Raw genomic sequence first — 16,773 nt, 5'->3', positions numbered from 1 at the left:
TGAAAAGTGGTAAGGGAGACTTAACATTCAACCTAGCAAAGTGTGACAGCAAGGCTATCAGTCATGTATAAAGAAGGTGGTTATGGATAACGTCTCCTTTATAAGGTACTTCCGGCCAACCAGGGATCAGCCCTGCGTGGAGGCTCCGCTCTGTTCTGGAGCCTGGATCTGCCTCTGCCAGAATCACACTGCACTCCCTGTCGGATTTCTGTAGTCAAATCCCAAAGGGCCTTAGCCTCCAAGCCTTGAATTTATATCACATTTAGAAACTTGTTTAAGGCTCACTCCTTTTATGCACAGCTGGATTACCTAATGGCTGGAATCCTTCTGTTCAGAGTACTGCTTTGGATGGGATTCTTTTAGAAGTTGATTTTTCTCCCCATACCAACCAGTAGAATGATTAGTTCTATTAACTGGTAACTCTGGCAAAATGAACTCCATTGTCAGAGACTGGGGACGGCTGTGATTGCCCAAGCAGCAGAAGAAGCCTCGATTGTCGTCGGTTTATAATGATGAAAGGGGAAGAGAGAGAGAGAGTCTGATTGTTTTTTCTAAGGGAAACTTAGTGGTTCGATTTGTCCAGTGTCCTTCAGGGGTAGCCTTAGAGAAGCAACATTTGTGAGCCTTTGTGAGCTTAGCTTGTATTAGCCCTTCTATAGTGCCATCTGTCAAGCCCTTGCTCCTATCTCCTGCTGCCATGGAGAGCCAGTCCAGAGTGTCCCCACCCCCCTTTTCTTTTTTTTCTTTTTTTTCGCCTTAGCCTCTAGCTGGAGAACAAAGCTGACTTTTTCCCCCCAAGTAAACTTTTCTTTGACTTCTAACCTCTTCCTTATTTATTTTTGCTTCTAAACCCTTAAAAATGATTATTCAAATATGTAGAAATAGAATTTAATCTAGCTGTTTATTTTTTTAGGTGTTCCCAAATAAGAGTTCCTTGAAAAAGAGCAGGCTAGTGAAAAGGAGCTTGTGTGAGTTAGTCAGAGGGTGGGAACTGTCTGGAGTGAGAGGTCAGAATTGATATCGGGCAATAGTAGCTTTACTGCTTCTGTGGACCCTCAGAAGGGATGTCAGAGAAGGTTTCTTGTTATCTGCCCAGAGCATTGTGTGTCTGCATAATGTGAGCCTTGTGGGTTAGTCATTCAGATGGTTTATCTGACCCAGGCAGAGGGATGTCAGTGCAGGAGGGGCAACCTGTAGAGCAGGGAAGGAGTAGGAAGGGCATCTCTGGGTGCCGCAGGCCTGTGGCAGGCTGTCCTGCAATACAGACAAGGATTTGAATTTGTAACTTTTTAGTCATGTGAGTTGAAATGTATCTGTAACAGGGGAGCCCTAGACCAAAAAATTGAGTTAAGAGTTCTGATTCTGGAAAATTCGGCCCCTTTTTAGAACTATAGGTAAGCTGAGGAGCTCCCCTGCTGTGTGGTCTTGGACAAAATGTAAGACATCTCTGAACTTCAGTTTCCTCCTATATAAAATGAGCTGCATAGTACTGTCTGCAAGATTTTGGGAGGATTAGTGATATAAAGCACCTAGCAGGGTGCGTGTGATACGTGGTAGCTTGCTGGCCATATAGCTTATTCTTCCTTTAAAATTGCTAAGCAGCTATACCAATACAGGTGTTGTTCTTGTTATTATTAAACAGAAGGTTTGCATAGCTGATTTTATATGCTGCTAGGATTAATTCTAGAAAAGCCTAACGAGTTGTTTGTTGTTGTTGTTTTATTTAGCACATATGAAATCCAAATCCCATTTACACCAAATGAAGAAAAGAAGACGATTGGACTCAGATGCCTTCACCACCATAGGAAGTCAGAGTGTTTCCCCAGACCGTGACAAAGAGCTTGAAGAGAAGGGATCCGTAGGGCAGAATGATGAAGACCTGAAATCTAGTGTTTAAGGGACATGTCCAGTGGCCTTTGCAAAAGTGGCAGGATCTGGTTCAGGGGGAGGGTTAGTCTGTGCCCCAGTCTGGGCGGAGGACCGCTATGCAGAAAGCTCCCGCCATTTTCTTTCATTCAGTGGTGTGGTTTCAAAGTGTCATGTTCTCTGTTATGGAAACAGCAGGTCTTGTCAGCTCCTGTGTGGCTGATGTGTCTGGCAATGTGAGTTCAGGAAGGGATTTTTTTCTTTTAACCTTAAAGGTTCTATTTTTAAAAGAGGCACAGATTGCACTTTTTCACATTGGAGGGGCTCTTTTTGCTGATGAATACCAGGATTCACTATATCCCTTAAAAAATGAGTTTTATGTCCCTGACTTTGACTAAAAGTATCGATAACTTCCAGACACTTTTATAGATGACCGAAGGATTGTGCGCCCCACAAATCAGGAGTTTTGGATTTGAGTGAATGGCAGGAAAGGACCGGCCCCAGTTAGATGATTAGGTGAACCAAACCAGTTCTTGGAATTCCATAGAGGAGAGAATCAGACCAAGGTGGCTGTGACATGGGATTTGAAAAACGAAGGGCATGGACATTTATTGAGGTCCTCTTGTGTGGTAATTACTGTGACTACTGTCTCTATTGAGTTAGGAATCTTCATTTTATCTATTTTTTGTTTTTTTATTTCTAGGAATCTATATTTTAAATAAAGAAAAAGTTTGAAAGAGCCTCTTTAGTCCTTAAAAAGATATATATGTGTATATATCTAGTTTCTGTACAGCCTGATTTGTTACCAACAGATGGCTTTTTCTCAAATTTGACATTCTTCGTATGATCATACTGTCTGTTCATTTTATTAGAGATTTAAGTTATCACCAGTTGAAGCTCTCTTTTTGGAATGACCTGAGCTGCCAACAATGTTACGTATATGTATGTATGCATATAACATAAAGTTAAGCATTTTTAAGTTTATATTAATTACATTCTTAGTGTTGTGCAACCATCACCACTATTTATTTCCAAAACATTTTCATCACCCCAAGCAGAAACTCTGTACCCATTAAGCAATAACTCTCTTCTCAAGTAATATTTTATTTGTTCAGAGCCTACTATATGAGAGTCCCTGAACTAGGCAAGAAGGAATACAGAGAATAAATGAGGTGATTATTGCCCTAGCTGATTTGGTTCAATGGATAGAGCATCAGCTTGCGGACTGAAGGGTCTCAGGTTTGATTCCGGTGAAGGGCAGATGCCCAGGTTGCAGGCTCACTCCCCAGTGTGGGGAGTGCAGGAGGCAGCTGGTCAATGATTTTTCTCTCATCATTGATATTCTCTCTCTCTCTCTCTCTCTCTCTCAAATCAATAAAAATATTTTTTTAAGTATTTTTTTTAAAATGAGGTGATTCTTGCTTTCAGGAAGCTTAGAAATATTGTATATATACACAGACAACTGACCTAGGTAAGAGAATATCAAAGGCTCTAAGAACTGTGTAGAACTTCAATTTGGAGGGAGAGGAAGGGATTGTGGAAGAAAGATCACTTTTGCTAGACCTTAAAAAGCAATTCTTGGTAAATGTGTTGTTAGCTGTGCATATAAGGAGGGGGTAAAGTAAAAGAACTATCAAACTTGATTGAGCTTTTAAACAGTGCTGAATTCTATAGCTTCACTCCTTTCTTTTTCTTCGAATATTTTTTTAAAGTTTTATTTTTTACCAGACTTTTTTTACATAGTTCAGAAATCAAAATGATATAAAGGCATTCATTGAGAAATTTCACTCCCACCTCCATGCCCTTCTGCCCCCATAGATAATCACTAATTTCTTACATATCTCAAAAATTTTTAAGCAAAACCAAACAAATACAAATGTATATATTTTTTATTTTTTCCCTTACCCAAAAAAATGGCATGTAGCACAAACTGTGTTTATCTGTCACCTTACCTATTGGCAATACCTGGGTACACATGGATTTCTCCTGCACCTCTGTCAGTTCTCCTGTTTTTGGCCTTGACCACCACCCTAGGGTCCCCCAGTGTACTCACCACTGTATACTGATCTTTATTCAGATGCCAGAGTTTAGGCTGAAAGCAGCCTCTGATAAATTCTCAAGCTATGGCCAGCCCATTCATTCAGCCAGCACACATTTTAGAAATGATGTGCCATGTGCTATGCTAGGCTCTGGGAATACATGGTATGAAAAAAAAATCCACATTGATCATATAATTATAGAATTACTAGTGACCCGGTGCACAAAATTCGTGTACATTAAAAGGGAATTAATTAGAGGAAATATTTTAATATTGCTATTTGCCCTTTCTCTATAATAGAAGTGTCAGAGATGAAAGAAAATAGGTAAAATGTGCCCGAAAATCTTCCTCCTGTCAGAGTCTGGGGCCTGCCATGGGAACCAGAGTCAAGCCCCTGCCCACCCACATGTGCCTCGAAGTCACATGGGACCCAGACCCGGTTGGCCCCACCCCCATTGGGCTAGATCCAGACCCGGCCAGCCCCACCCCCGTCAGCTTCTGCCAGTTGCGGGGGTGCGGCCTCTGCTCGCCTGGCCCAGCGCGGAGGTCCCCTGTCAAGGCCTGCTGGGCAAGGGGTGCAGCCTCAGGTCCCCTGGCCTGGCACCGGGACGGGGGGTGCAGCCTCAGGTCCTCCGGCCTGGTGCTGCGGTAGGGGGTGTGCCCTGAGGTCCCCTGTCAAGCCCTGCCGGGTGGGGGGCATGGCCTCAGGTCCCCCATCAAACTCTGCCAGGCGGGAGACGCGGCCTGAGGTCCCCTAGCCTGGCGCCGGGGCAGGGGGCGCAGCCTCAGGTCCCTGCTGATTGCTCATTAAGGCTCATTACCGGGACTCGGCCTCTCTGTGGGCACAGCCATCTTGTTATGGCATGATGGTCAATTTGCATATTCCCGCCTTATTAGATAGGATATCTGTGATAAGGTCTGCAAAGGAAGGACACTTGCTGCAAGAACAGGCAGTGTGAGCAGCTGCCTCACCTTTGTGTGTGGGAGTGAGTGTGTGTGTTGGGGGAGGTTTGTGTGGAGGCACCTGATGTGGCACGGCATGATGCCAGGGCAGGAGTCGGGGCCAGGGCAGCAGGTATGCTACCATGTGACCTGGGAAGCTGGGTTTTGCTACTTGACCTCAGTGGCTTCTTTTCTCCCTCCTCTCCCAGTCTGTGGGGTGTCCTGGCTCCCTTGAGTTTTATTGCACCATACTCCCCCCCCCCTTATCTGATTTGAATCTCAAGAATAAAATTTTCTCAGGTCAAAGATGAAATTAGCATCTTATTCGCCCCATGTTGGCCTTTACATTAAACATGGCATAATTTTCGCAGTTTGTTAATTACTTCAGGAGCTAACATGGTGGAAAGCCACATCTTCCCACTGGAAGTGGGATGTACTGACTGTGAGTCAAGCAGGACCAACAGTTTGTATACATTATCTTCTCACACAGCTCTGGGAGGGAGATGCCGCGTCTGTCCCTGTTGGCCAATGGGAAGCAGGCCCGGCAAAGAGTGCAGCTAGCGAGCGGCAGAGCTGGCATTGAGCGGAGCCGGCAGACCAGTGCTCGGGCTGTGGAGCTGTGTGAAGCCGGCTGTTTTTAGGGGGGACCTTAGTCTTTCTGAAATGCTCTTCACTGGAGTTGCCAAATGTGTTTTAAAGCTTTTAAAAAGCTTCAGTGGACAAGCAGGAAAAACTAGTTTTAACAACCCACCCTCAAAAAGCCTTTAATCATTCCATCTGAAATACCTGGTGCAGCAACTTCCCATTCAACTCATCGCTATCTCTGGCTGCGATTTTCATCCTTTTTCATCTCATGGCACATAAACTAATTACTAAAATTCTGCAACATACCAGATTCAGTTTTTTGCCGGTGTGACCAAAAGAAGGGTATGATGTTGATTCATTCACACCGGATGGCTATTGTGTTGGCTGTTGTAATTTTTTAATTTGACAATTGAGGGGAAAACGAGTCAGTGTCCCTGACTAGGTATTGCATGTTTTGAAAATTCTTGTGGCACATCAGTTGAAAATTGCTGCTCTTGGCAAGTGGAAATGAATTTCTATTAAGAAAGCGCCTACAACAGGCTCCTAGGAGGGCTCATACTCCTTGGGCTGGGAGGGGCTGGGGCTTCATCTCTGGTTTTCTAGAGATTACCTCCCTTGCCTGAGTGTGCTGGTCCCATTTCTCAGACCAACGCACTGAGGCGAAGGGGATTGGCTTCTATGCAGCCGGTATGGTCAGGTGTGGGTGGCACAGGAGCCCCGGGCTTGCCTGTGGCCTGGTGCCCGCCAGGATCTCTGCCTGTGAGGATGAACGTGCCCTTCTCAAAGCGGAGCCCTCAGCAGGAGGCCTGGCCAGCTCCCTGGGAGCGGTCGCCGGTCTCTGTTGCTTCGTGGCTGGGTCTGAAGTCCCTGGAAATAGCTGAGGGATCCTGCTGTTCATTAGAGGCCCCCTTGGTGGGGGCAGGATAGGAATTGAGGGGCTTGTTCCGTCTGTTTTTATTCTGTGCTCCAAGGGTGTGCACTGGGCTCCGGGACAGGGACTATGGGGCTTTCTCTAGATTGTGTATGCTGTTATTAAAAGCGAGCTGTTGCATTTCAAAAAAAAAAAAAAAGAAAGCGCCTACAAAGTTTAAGGCACTGTGATTGTGTCCAGTGCCCCTGTTCTCAGGAGATCTGCTGGGTGCCGGGGTCTGCGGCACTGCCCTCAGGTAGATGTTCCCTTCTCTGCCTGCTCCCTCTGAATGGCATGGCTGTTGAGTGGAGGGAAGGGAAGTAGGTCTAGTGGTTGTCATAAATGTAGAGACGGAAGGAGCCATATCACCTGTACCGATGGGGTGACTGAGGCCCAAAACATGAATCTTCCGTGGTCAGGGAGCAAGTTGTGGTAAAGCCAGGACAGACGTCTCATTCAACTACTAAATCTCAGCAAATCTCACTTGAGAGTGGGCAAGGGAAAGACCATAGAGACTAGCTTTGGGCTGTTTCAGCCTATAGTGAGGATGAGGAGCGCCATCTCACACCATCTGGCCTTAGCTAATCCCCAGGCAAGTCCAGGTACTCAGCATCTCCAGTCTGAATGGCTTGGGCAATTAATTCCAACACTCAGCAAGCTGTTAGGTCCGTCTACCTGTCAGTAAAGGCTTCGTCCCAGTTTTATTGAGATGTAATTGACAAAGTAAAAGTCTTGACTGGGCTTTGGACACTTCTTACAGTTCAGACAATGCAGTTCTAAGAGGTTAGGAAATACTTTGAAAAGAAAACTGGATTCTTAGTCCTTAAAGTATTTTGATTGATTTTTAGGGCTAAACAAGAAAACAGTTGAGATGTAGGCACATGGTTTGATCCTTTGTAACTTTCAGTCATTATTTGTATTCTTAGACTCAGTTCCACATTCCACAAAGATTTTTCTGCTTAAAACAAAACACAACATTAACCGTTTGGCTGCTGACGTATTTTTTCGGACATATGCCAAAACTGCGGCACTAATTGCGCGTGTATGGGAAAAAATGTAAAACACTTTTTATACAATAAACTCACTTGTATTGCTTTGCAACAACAAAAATTAAAAAATACCAATTGTTTACATAAATTTGTTTTAAATAAGAGCACGATAGCGCTCCTTAGCAGTCAAACGGTTAAAAACAAAACAAAATCAATACTACTCACTCGAAAGCAAGCTTTTATAAATGTAGGAACCTTTCTATATATCCCCAGCGTTGAGAAAGTCAAATATTTGTTGAATTAATTGCATGAAAGCATAAAAACCAAGGGAGTCCATAAATGATCCGTTTCAATTGTTAAATAGCATTTAACCAGATGAAGACATTCTGGGGTAGCAGCCACAGGAAGGAATGTCATTATTTGATTATCACATACTTGGGAGGTTAGGGCTTTTTTTCTAAAAAGATGGTTAACTGGTCATTTGTAAAGCTATTCTGAATACACACAAAGGAAGTTGCATGGTTGTATTAGGGTAAAAAGCTAAGCTGCTGTAACAGACTCAACAAAACAGTGGCTTCAAAAACAGAGGTTTGTTTCTCACATAACAACTCTGAGGGGAGCTAACATTTCTGAAGTGAGCAGTCCAGGTCAGTGGGGCAGCTCTGCTCCAAGCGGTCATTCAGGGACACAGGCTCCTTATATCATGTTGCCTGCAATCTCTTGGGGGCATTGTCATAACCTGCACGGTTGAAGCTGGGTCATCAGTGGTTCCAGCCAGTGGGAAGGGAACAGCGTGGAGGAGGCACACCCTGATGCCTCACTGCCCAGACCCTGCCGTGGTGTGGGGACTGCTCACTTTCTGTTGGCAAGAATTCAGTCAGACGGCACATACCTGCAGAGGAGGCTGAGAAATGTAGGCTAGCCATGTGCCAAGCAAGAATGGGAGAACAGATCTTGGTGGGCAACTTGCAGTCTCCACTAAGTTAGTAACATGGAAAGAGCCCGAATTCCAGGCTGCTTTAACCAATTAGCTCCAATCGCTTGCTAGGGGGCAAATCTCTCCACTTCCCCAGCCGTGAATTCGGGGAGTTGTCGGAGCTGACCTCTGGTATATTTCAATTGACAAAATCTTGTCTGATGAGATCTTAAAGAGGAGAATTTAAAAAACATTATGGGGAATGTGAGACTGATGGAGACTGAGGGCCAGTGCCAATACTCTAAAGGTGGTGGGGAGGGAAGATAGGAGGTATTTATAGTCCATCTCCTTATAAGAAGGAATCAAGACCCCCCCCCCCAAAAAAAAAGGAAAAGAGAAAGATTTCTGAAGAATTAGCTCTTCTACTAAGATGTTTATGTTAAGACCCATGCTCACAAGTAAAACATACTCAGGCAGAAACCAGGCAAACCAAACTCAAGCAGAAAGGTGAATTGATAATAGGCTGTTTCATCAAATTCAAGGGTGAGAGGGCATCAAGGTCCCACGTACAACTGGTCCTGCCTAATCCGATGCTGTGGAGACTTCCTCTCTCTCTTCCCTCAGACTTTCTGTGGAGGGTGGGAGACAGGGCTGCCAATAGCACCGAACCCTTACCTCTTAGAGCTTTTACATCCCTCTTGGGGTGTAAAAGGTCACTTGGGGATTGTGCGATGCTTTCTCTGGTTCTAAGTTCAAAAGTGCAAGGACATCTCACACCCATTAGGATGGCTCCTACCTATTAAGAAACCAGGAAGTAATAAATGTTGATGAGGATGTGGAGAAACTGGAAGGCGTGTGCACTTTTGGTGGAAATGTAAAATGCTGCAGCCACTGTGGAAAACAGTATGGAGCCCGAGCCGTTTTGGCTCAGGGGTTGGAGTGTCAGCCCTCAGACGGAAGGGTCCTGGGTTTGATTCCAGTCAAGGGCATGTACCTAGGTTGCAGGTTTGATCTCCGGCCCCAATCTGGGTGCGAGCAGGAAGGCAACCAATCGATGTGTCTCTCTCACTTTGATGTTAGTCTCTCCCCGTCCCTTCCATTCCCTCTAAAAATCAATAGAAAAAAAAATATCCTCAGGTGAGGATTAACAAGCAAACAAAACAAAACAAAAAGCCAATATGGAGATTCCTCAAAAAATTAAAAGTAGGATTGCCATATGATCCAGTAATTCCACCTCTGGGTACATATCCAGAAGAGCTAGGAGGGTGTTGGAGGCCTTGTACACCCATGTTCATAGCATTATTCACAATAGCCCAAAGGTGGAAATAATCCCCAAGTGTTCTTCGACAGATGAATGGATAAACGTAATGTGATCTATATGTACAGTGCAATATTATCCAATCTTCAGGAAGGAAATTCTGACACATCCTGCAACATGGACAAACCCTACAGATATGCTAAATAACATCAGCCAGTAAAAAAAACAACAATTACTGGATGATTCCACTTTTGTCAAGTTACCGATTTCATAGAGGCAGTAAGTAGAATTGAGGTTGGCAGGAAAGAGAAGGAAATGGGGAGTTGTTCAATGGGTATAGAGTTTCAATTTTGCAAGACAGAAACGGTTCTGGAGATTGGTTGCACAACACTGTGCAATGTTTAATACTACCGAACTTGACACTTAAAAATGGTTAAGGTCATAAATTTTGTTAGGTGCACTGTATCACAGTTTACAAAAGGGCAGGGCAGGTGCAGCTGGGCACCAGGCCTGCCACCACCAGCACTGCCTCTCTCTCCCTCCTAACTCTCCTCTGCGTGCCGACTCCATGCGTTTATCCATGCACACCGGTTTTCTTCAAATGCTCATTGGCATTTTCCGCATCTCGCTTCTCATAGCTCTTCCCCACCGCAAAGTGGGCCTGTGTCCCAAATTTAAAGATCTTAAGGAAGGACTCTGTGCAGAGCTGAGTTCTGTTGTTGCTCCCCCTGGATTAAGCAGGAAAGCTGGTTGCCCAAGAACATGGCAGTTCCCTATAGAGCCATGTGACTAGAACGTGGCTGAGGTCAAAAACCGTTTTCAGAAAGGGTGGGTGTGGGATTGATGCTAAATAGACCAAACAATACACATCCTAAGCAGTGACACGGAGCCATTACTGGCAGGTTAAGAGAGAAGCCCAGGTCTTCCGACTGCGCCCTGAGCGGTGTCTGGTAACTATGAGTACTTCCCACACAAAAGGAAGGCCTTGCTGTGCAAAGCCCCCCGGACAGGGCATTCTCAGCTGTGACCTCATTCAGGCTCTGAATCCCCAGATGGGGGTGATGAGCCACCTGAAAGTGAGACTTAAAATCATTTAGGCTATGTCTTCTTCCTGAGCTCCCTTGTTAATCTCAAGGGGATTGAGGGCTGAAGACTTTTATAGAAATGTTATTGTGGACTCAAAAATATCTCTGTGTCCTACTAGACCTGCACAATGAGGTAGAATCCCATGAAAACCAGTGGGTTCCTGATGGCAGATGGAGGCGCCAGCCCACCTCGCCAAACGTTCACAGAATCTTCACATGCTTTTTAGGAATTCCCTTGATAGTGGCACTCCTGGCTTTCGGTTGTTTTAAATGTCAGCGCGTGCAGAGAATTCAGTGATCACCTGGTTCAGTTGTTTTCCAACTTGTTTTATTTGTATTTATGTTTTAAATATATTTTTTTTTACTGATTTCAGAGAGGAAAAGAGAGGGAGAGAGAGATAGAAACATCAATGATAAGAGAATCATTGACCGGCCGCCTCCTGCATGCCCCACACTGGGAATCGAGCCTGAAACCTGGGCATGTGCCCTGACTGGAAATCGAACCATGACCTCCTAGTTCATTGGTCAACGCTCAACCACTGAACAATGCCGGCCGGGCAGTTCTCCAACTTGTTTTAGCTGTGGATCTTTTTTGTTCCTTCCTCCAAATAAAGTCCCACCTGAACTCCAATACATAATATAGATTGAAACAGAGTCGCGTGGGGTTTGGGCAGGTCACAGGGGCCTCTGGACCTTCGGATTGTCTCCTCCCCTTTGAAAGGCACTGATCTAGATGAGCCATTTGATTTCACAGATGGAGAAACTGAGGCCCACAGAGGTTGAGTGGTTCACAGCATGAAGAATATTAGAGCTGTGACCTGAATCCTGGTCTCCTGGCCTCAGAGCTGTGTTCTTTCTATTGTATCAATAGCTTCTAGCTATTTTGAATGATCATCATTTTTCTTCAGGTCCATGATAGCTTGAACTGGGCTAAATATGACGGCAAATAGAGGACTTTGGGAACCAGATCTAATAAACAGATAAGAGCTTTATAATTAGGAGCGTTTGTTAATTTATTCAGCAGACTTAATGAGTGCTTACTGCTAGTATTTACCATGCTAGGTACTAGAGATATGTATCAGTGAACAAGACAATTCCTGTCCTCAGAGCGTTCCAAGTCTTCCATGCTACGTCAGTGGATGTGATGATACTATAACAGAGAGGGGAACGTGCACAGTTGTTCCTGACCCAGTTCAGGGAAGTCTGGGAAGAATTTCTGAAGAAACGGCATCTAAGAAAACACTAGAAGAAACAGGAGTGAGTCAGGTAGGGGCGTGTTAGGAGAAAAGCTGGAGAGGTCTGCAGGAACCAGGTCATAGAGGTCCTTGTAAGCCATTAACCCCAAGGTAACAACCTCAGATATGTTTGCTGGGAGATCCCTGCTTCAATGTGGAGAATGAATCAGCTGAAACAGACCAGAGGCAGGGGGACGGTGGTTGAAGTGTTTGGTAGGTAGAATTTACAGGACTTAATGATTGGCTAAATATTGACGGCGAGGGAGAATAATGGGTCAAGAACAGGCTCAGGTTTCTCACTTGGGCAACTGATTGATGGTGGTTTCTTTGGCCAAGATGGGGAGCACTGGAGAAAGAGCAGAAGTGGGCTGAGGGCAGAGGATGAGTTCAGTTTGGGAGTGGCTGAGCTTGAAGTGCCTGTGAAGAATCCTAATGGGGAGTACAGCGAGGAACTGGGTATTCAGGTTGAGCCCAGATAGAATTCTGGGCTAGAGATAGGGATCTCTAAGTCATCAGCGTTGATGGCATTCGAAGCTGTGGAGAATGAGGTCACTTGAGCAGGGGGTGTAGTGAGAAGAGCAAAGGTCTAGCACAGAACTGGAGGAACATCCAACAATTGTGGGAGAGGAGCTTGCATCAGGAACTGAGGAGAGAGAGGGGAGCGACCAGGAGGCTGCTGGGATCACGAAGCTGAGTGGGGAGAGCTTTAGTAAGCAGCGGGGGAGGCTGTGCAGAGAGGCCATGTCCATAAGGAAGGAGACACATTCCGTGGATTTTAGTGATGAGAGCATCGTGGTAGCCTTGGGAAGGGAAGGCTCGGTTGGTGGGTAGCAAATGGAAGTCACATCTCCGTGGCTTGGAGAGTGAGTGGGAGGAAGGAGGGTAGTCACAGTGAGCGTGGCCTGCTCTTTAAGTTATGAAAAGGAGAGAGGGTGGTTGCCAAAGGGAAGCGTGGGGTTGAAGGAAGTTGTTTTATTTCTGAGAGACTTGCACATGTGTAAATGCCACTTTGGAAGGGCTGGTAGTGCTAAGTACTAGAAAATGGTCTCCTCCTTTTGCGACAGGTTTGGAGGAACGTCTGTGCCAATATGGCTGCCCTCCTCCTTGATGTTGTCTAGAGCCGGAGGGAGGGTGACCACGCGTCTGGTTTTGTCTGGGACGTTCCTGATTCTAGCACTTGGAGTTCCCTGTCCTGGGCAGCCGCTCAGGCCAGGCAAACTAGGATGGTCTGTTCACGTCCTGTAGACTTCCTCCCTAAGGAGGAGTAAGAAATAGTCTACCGTGGCAGAAGGCAATTTACCATTTCCCTGAAGACCGAGAGGAGCTGCCTGCCTCAGAAAAAGACCTGTTGCAAGGAACAAGGAAGTGTAGGCACTACCTGATTGGTGTAGCAATCGGCTTCAAAAAGATGGTACCTATTTAATTTACAACCAGCAATCCTGCCAATGCAATAATCTGAGATAAGGAGATGTGGAGGAGGTTAAAATGCGGCTGTAAGAAGAAAACTGAAAAATGCACAAATATGTGGAGATTTAACAACATGCTACTGAACAACCACTGGGTCAAAGAAGAAATCGAAAGAGACATAAAAAGAGAACCAAGGCCTAACTGGTTTGGCTCAGTGGATAGAGTGTCGGCCTATGGACTGAAGGGTCCCAGGTTCGACTCCGGCCAAGGGCACATGCCTGGGTTGTGGGCTTGCTCTCCAGAGGGGGGCGGGCAGGAGGCAGCCAATCAATGATTCCCTCATCATTGGTGTTTCTTTCTCTCTCCCTTCCTCTCTAAAATCAATAAAAATATATTTAAAAAAACTGCAGGGAGGCAACAAATGCCAGGTGAGCACCAGGGCTAAATTTAGCAAAGAAAACAAACCAGAGATGGACTCTCAGAGCACAGAGGAGACTGATAGAGACCTGAAAATAAAGGAGATATGGAGGGCGGGAGAGCGACAGATTAGTTTTAAGAATTCAAATGAGCCCGGCCAGCGTGGCTCAGTGGTTGAGTGTCGATCTATGAACCAGGAGGTCACGGTTCAATTCCCGGTCAGGGGCAGCCGATCAATTATTCTCTCTCATCATTGATGTCTCTATCTCTCTCTCCCTCTCCCTTCCTCTCTGAAATCAATAAAAAATATATCTTAAAAATTCAAATGAATGGACTAACAATAATGAATGATGAATGAAACATGTTGAGTGCTTACTCTGTGACAAGCATTTTGTAAGCCCTTTACCTGTGTGAACTCATTTAATCCTCAAACAATATCGTGGGTGCTCTTCTCCCCATTTTGCATATGGGGAGTCTGCAACAAATACTTTTAAAAAAATATGTTTTTATTGATTTTATAGGGAGGAAGGGACCAGGACCAGAGAGTGCCCAGCTGGTGTGGTTCAGTTGGTTGAGCATCGTCCATGTACCAAGAGGTTGCTGGTTTGATTCCTGGTCAGAGTGTAAGCCCAGGTGATGGGTTCGATCCCCAACAGGGGGCCTGCAAGAGGCAGTAAATCGATAATGCTCATCATTGATGTTTCCATTTCTCCCTTTCCCTTCCTCTCTGAAATCAATAAAAAAAATACATTAAAAAAGAAACATCGCTGAGATGTAAAAGATAAAGTCCCAGAAGCAACCTTCCGCTGGGTCAGGTGGGGATAATAGGCCGAGGTAAGGATTTTGGATTTTATTCTAATTGCAACGGAAGAGGGTTTTATTGGTGTGTGTGTGTGTGTGTGTGTGTGTGTGTGTGTGTGTGTGTGTGTTTAGCAGGGGTAGAATTGTGTGTGTGTGTGTGTGTTTGTGTGTGTGTTTAGCAAGGGTAGAAAGTAATCTTGATTTACATGAAGAGATAAGTCTGGCTGCTAGGTGCAGAATGGACTGCGAGGCATAATGAGGATGTGGAATGTGGAAGCAGGAAAAAGTTTAACCGGATGTTCTGGCTGGACGCAGGGCCTGGAGCCCAGAAGTTTTAGGCAGGTTAATGATCTCTGATCTCCACCCCGGGGGCATTTCCTCCTGTTTATCTAATCACACTCCCAAATTTACATAAAGATGAAGGGTCCTCTTGTGGAGGGAAAGGGATCGGATTCCAACCCCGTGGAGGTCGAGCTCCCCTGCCTGGCTGGGTCCTTGCCGATGAGGCCAGTGGAAGACCCTGGATGAGTATTTCAAATTGCAACTCAGTCTTTGCCGGGTACACGCTGCTGTTTGGGCACAGACACACAATAAATCTCTGTTGTGTGAACGTGGGTGCACGGCAGAAAGACTGCAGAGAAGGAGAGAAGAGGCCATGGGTGAGGTCTGTCCAGACGAGGAGAGAGAGAGAGAGAGAGGTTCCTGTGGACTTTCTGGTTTCTGACCCTCCTGAGGCCGAAGGTGCTTCTGTGGGCTCCTGAGATACCTCTGTTTCCTGATCAAATTCCCTGTTTTTGCTTACGTGGATCTCTTTTATGTGCAGCCCCAGGACCCTGTCCCGGGGTAAGCACTTCATTATAGCTCCTGTCCCTCGTGGCCGCTGTTGCTGTCTTCTGAGGTTGGTGGTGTCCTTGTTTCCCGTGGCCTCACCAACTGAGGGCTTTGCTGCCTGGTTTTGTTTCTTCGAGTTTTATGGGCCTATAATGTTATCTCTTTTTTTTTTTAAAGGATTTTTATAAGAGTTTATTTGAGCCAAACTGATGACATATTCAGGAAGCAAGATCTCAAATGCTCCTGCCTATATTATTTATTTTTTTTAAATATCATCCTTTTTCTTTTCTTTTTATTTATTGATTTTTTAAAAAAATTTACACTAGGTGGTGGGCACAAAGCAACCCCCTTAATAAAGTTGACAATTAGCTTCACTCAGAACATTTTTAATAATGTACATTTTTAAAAAAAGTATTCTTACAAATTGTTCTGCAATCGAAATACACAATAGCCTGCAAAACAACATTTAAAAAACAAAGCCAATGTAAAAAGACAGGTTAAAACAACTAGGACAGTACAGGTTTATATGGCTCAGATTTTACAGTTTCCTCACTGCATCGTCAATGTCAGAAATCTGTTCCTTCAGCTGGCTCCATTGCTCCGGGTTTAAGGAAGTACCTTTTCTTCCTGGTTTCATTTCACCTTCTTGATCCATCCAATATTCTCTAATATCAATTAGGACTTTTCCTTCAAAGTCCCGTCTGCTGACGTACCTCATTTTCCCAGCCTGGAACACATTGTCATCCCCGCTACTGCTGCTCTGTTTAGAAGACGACGGGGCTCTTGAAGCCTCACCGGTCTGTTGCTTCTTTACCGGCTTTTCTGAAGCAACTTGCTTTTTCCTCTTTAACTTTTTTTCAACTTCACTGTCAGAATCGCTGCCAGAAGCGCTTGAAGAAACAAGTTCCTTTGGTTTAGGCATTGCTGCGCCGCTGCCGCCGACCTGCCCTGCTCGCTTGCTCCTCGCTCTTTATTTATTGATTTTAAGAGAGAGGGAGAGACAGAGAGGAACATCGATTGGTTGTTCCCCTTGTTTATGCATTCGCCGGTTGGTTCTTGTATGTGCCCTGACTGCAGATCGAACCCTCAACCTTGGCGACACTACCCAGTGGAGCTACCCAGCCAGGGCCTATAGTGTTACTTTAAGGTATTTGAATTTGCATTTGTTTTATTCACTGATAAGACCATCATTTTCCTAGGGTAACATTATATTCATACTATTTACTTTTTAAGCCCTTTCTAAGTAGAATCCAGTTTCACACGTAATTCAGTTAGTTGGATAATAAACATATCTTTTTTTAAATTGACACACGTATTTTTCCACAGTCTCTTTCCTCTTTACATTCTACAGAAGATAAAAGGCAAAAGGATCTATTCATCAAGAATCCTTTGAGTTCCCCCTATAAGTCAGCCCTGGGTTCCCCCTTCCGTTCTTTGGCCCACCCTCAGCAGTTGGTTGCCCTGGGCCTCCTCGGCCACAGACTCCTCGAATG

The 16,773-nt window shown here is 45.1% G+C and overlaps 2 protein-coding genes across 7 annotated transcripts in view; one reads left to right on the top strand and one right to left on the bottom strand.

The window, feature by feature from the left end:
• TRIT1 (tRNA isopentenyltransferase 1) overlaps positions 1-2,856 on the top strand; it is a 38,874-nt gene extending 36,018 nt beyond the window's left edge. For 5 of the 6 annotated variants that reach the window (XM_015560176.1, XM_006757967.2, XM_015560179.1 and 2 more), the window contains one exon: positions 1,728-2,856. In XM_015560176.1, coding sequence (XP_015415662.1) covers positions 1,728-1,897 — 170 coding nt within the window. In that variant the 3' untranslated portion in view covers positions 1,898-2,856. The remainder of the gene's footprint in view (positions 1-1,727) is intronic. The other variant, XM_015560180.1, reaches the window with a different exon arrangement.
• A 12,717-nt stretch (positions 2,857-15,573) lies between these two features.
• On the bottom strand, positions 15,574-16,270 carry LOC102764999 (activated RNA polymerase II transcriptional coactivator p15). Its single transcript, XM_006757966.2, has one exon. The coding sequence runs from the start codon at positions 16,200-16,202 to the stop codon at positions 15,819-15,821; it is 384 nt and encodes a 127-aa protein (XP_006758029.1). The 5' UTR covers positions 16,203-16,270; the 3' UTR covers positions 15,574-15,818.
• Positions 16,271-16,773: the final 503 nt, after the last annotated feature.

The sequence above is a fragment of the Myotis davidii genome, unplaced genomic scaffold (genome assembly GCF_000327345.1).
Source record: "Myotis davidii unplaced genomic scaffold, ASM32734v1 scaffold1815, whole genome shotgun sequence".
Lineage (NCBI taxonomy): Eukaryota > Metazoa > Chordata > Mammalia > Chiroptera > Vespertilionidae > Myotis > Myotis davidii.
Note: the sequence above shows the minus strand (reverse complement) of the source record. Positions and strands in the feature narration are given on the sequence as shown.

Bases quoted from the DNA above. Each gene is read 5' to 3' on its own strand.
- LOC102764999 (XM_006757966.2), bottom strand. From the start codon at position 16,202: ATGCCTAAACCAAAGGAACTTGTTTCTTCAAGCGCTTCTGGCAGCGAT.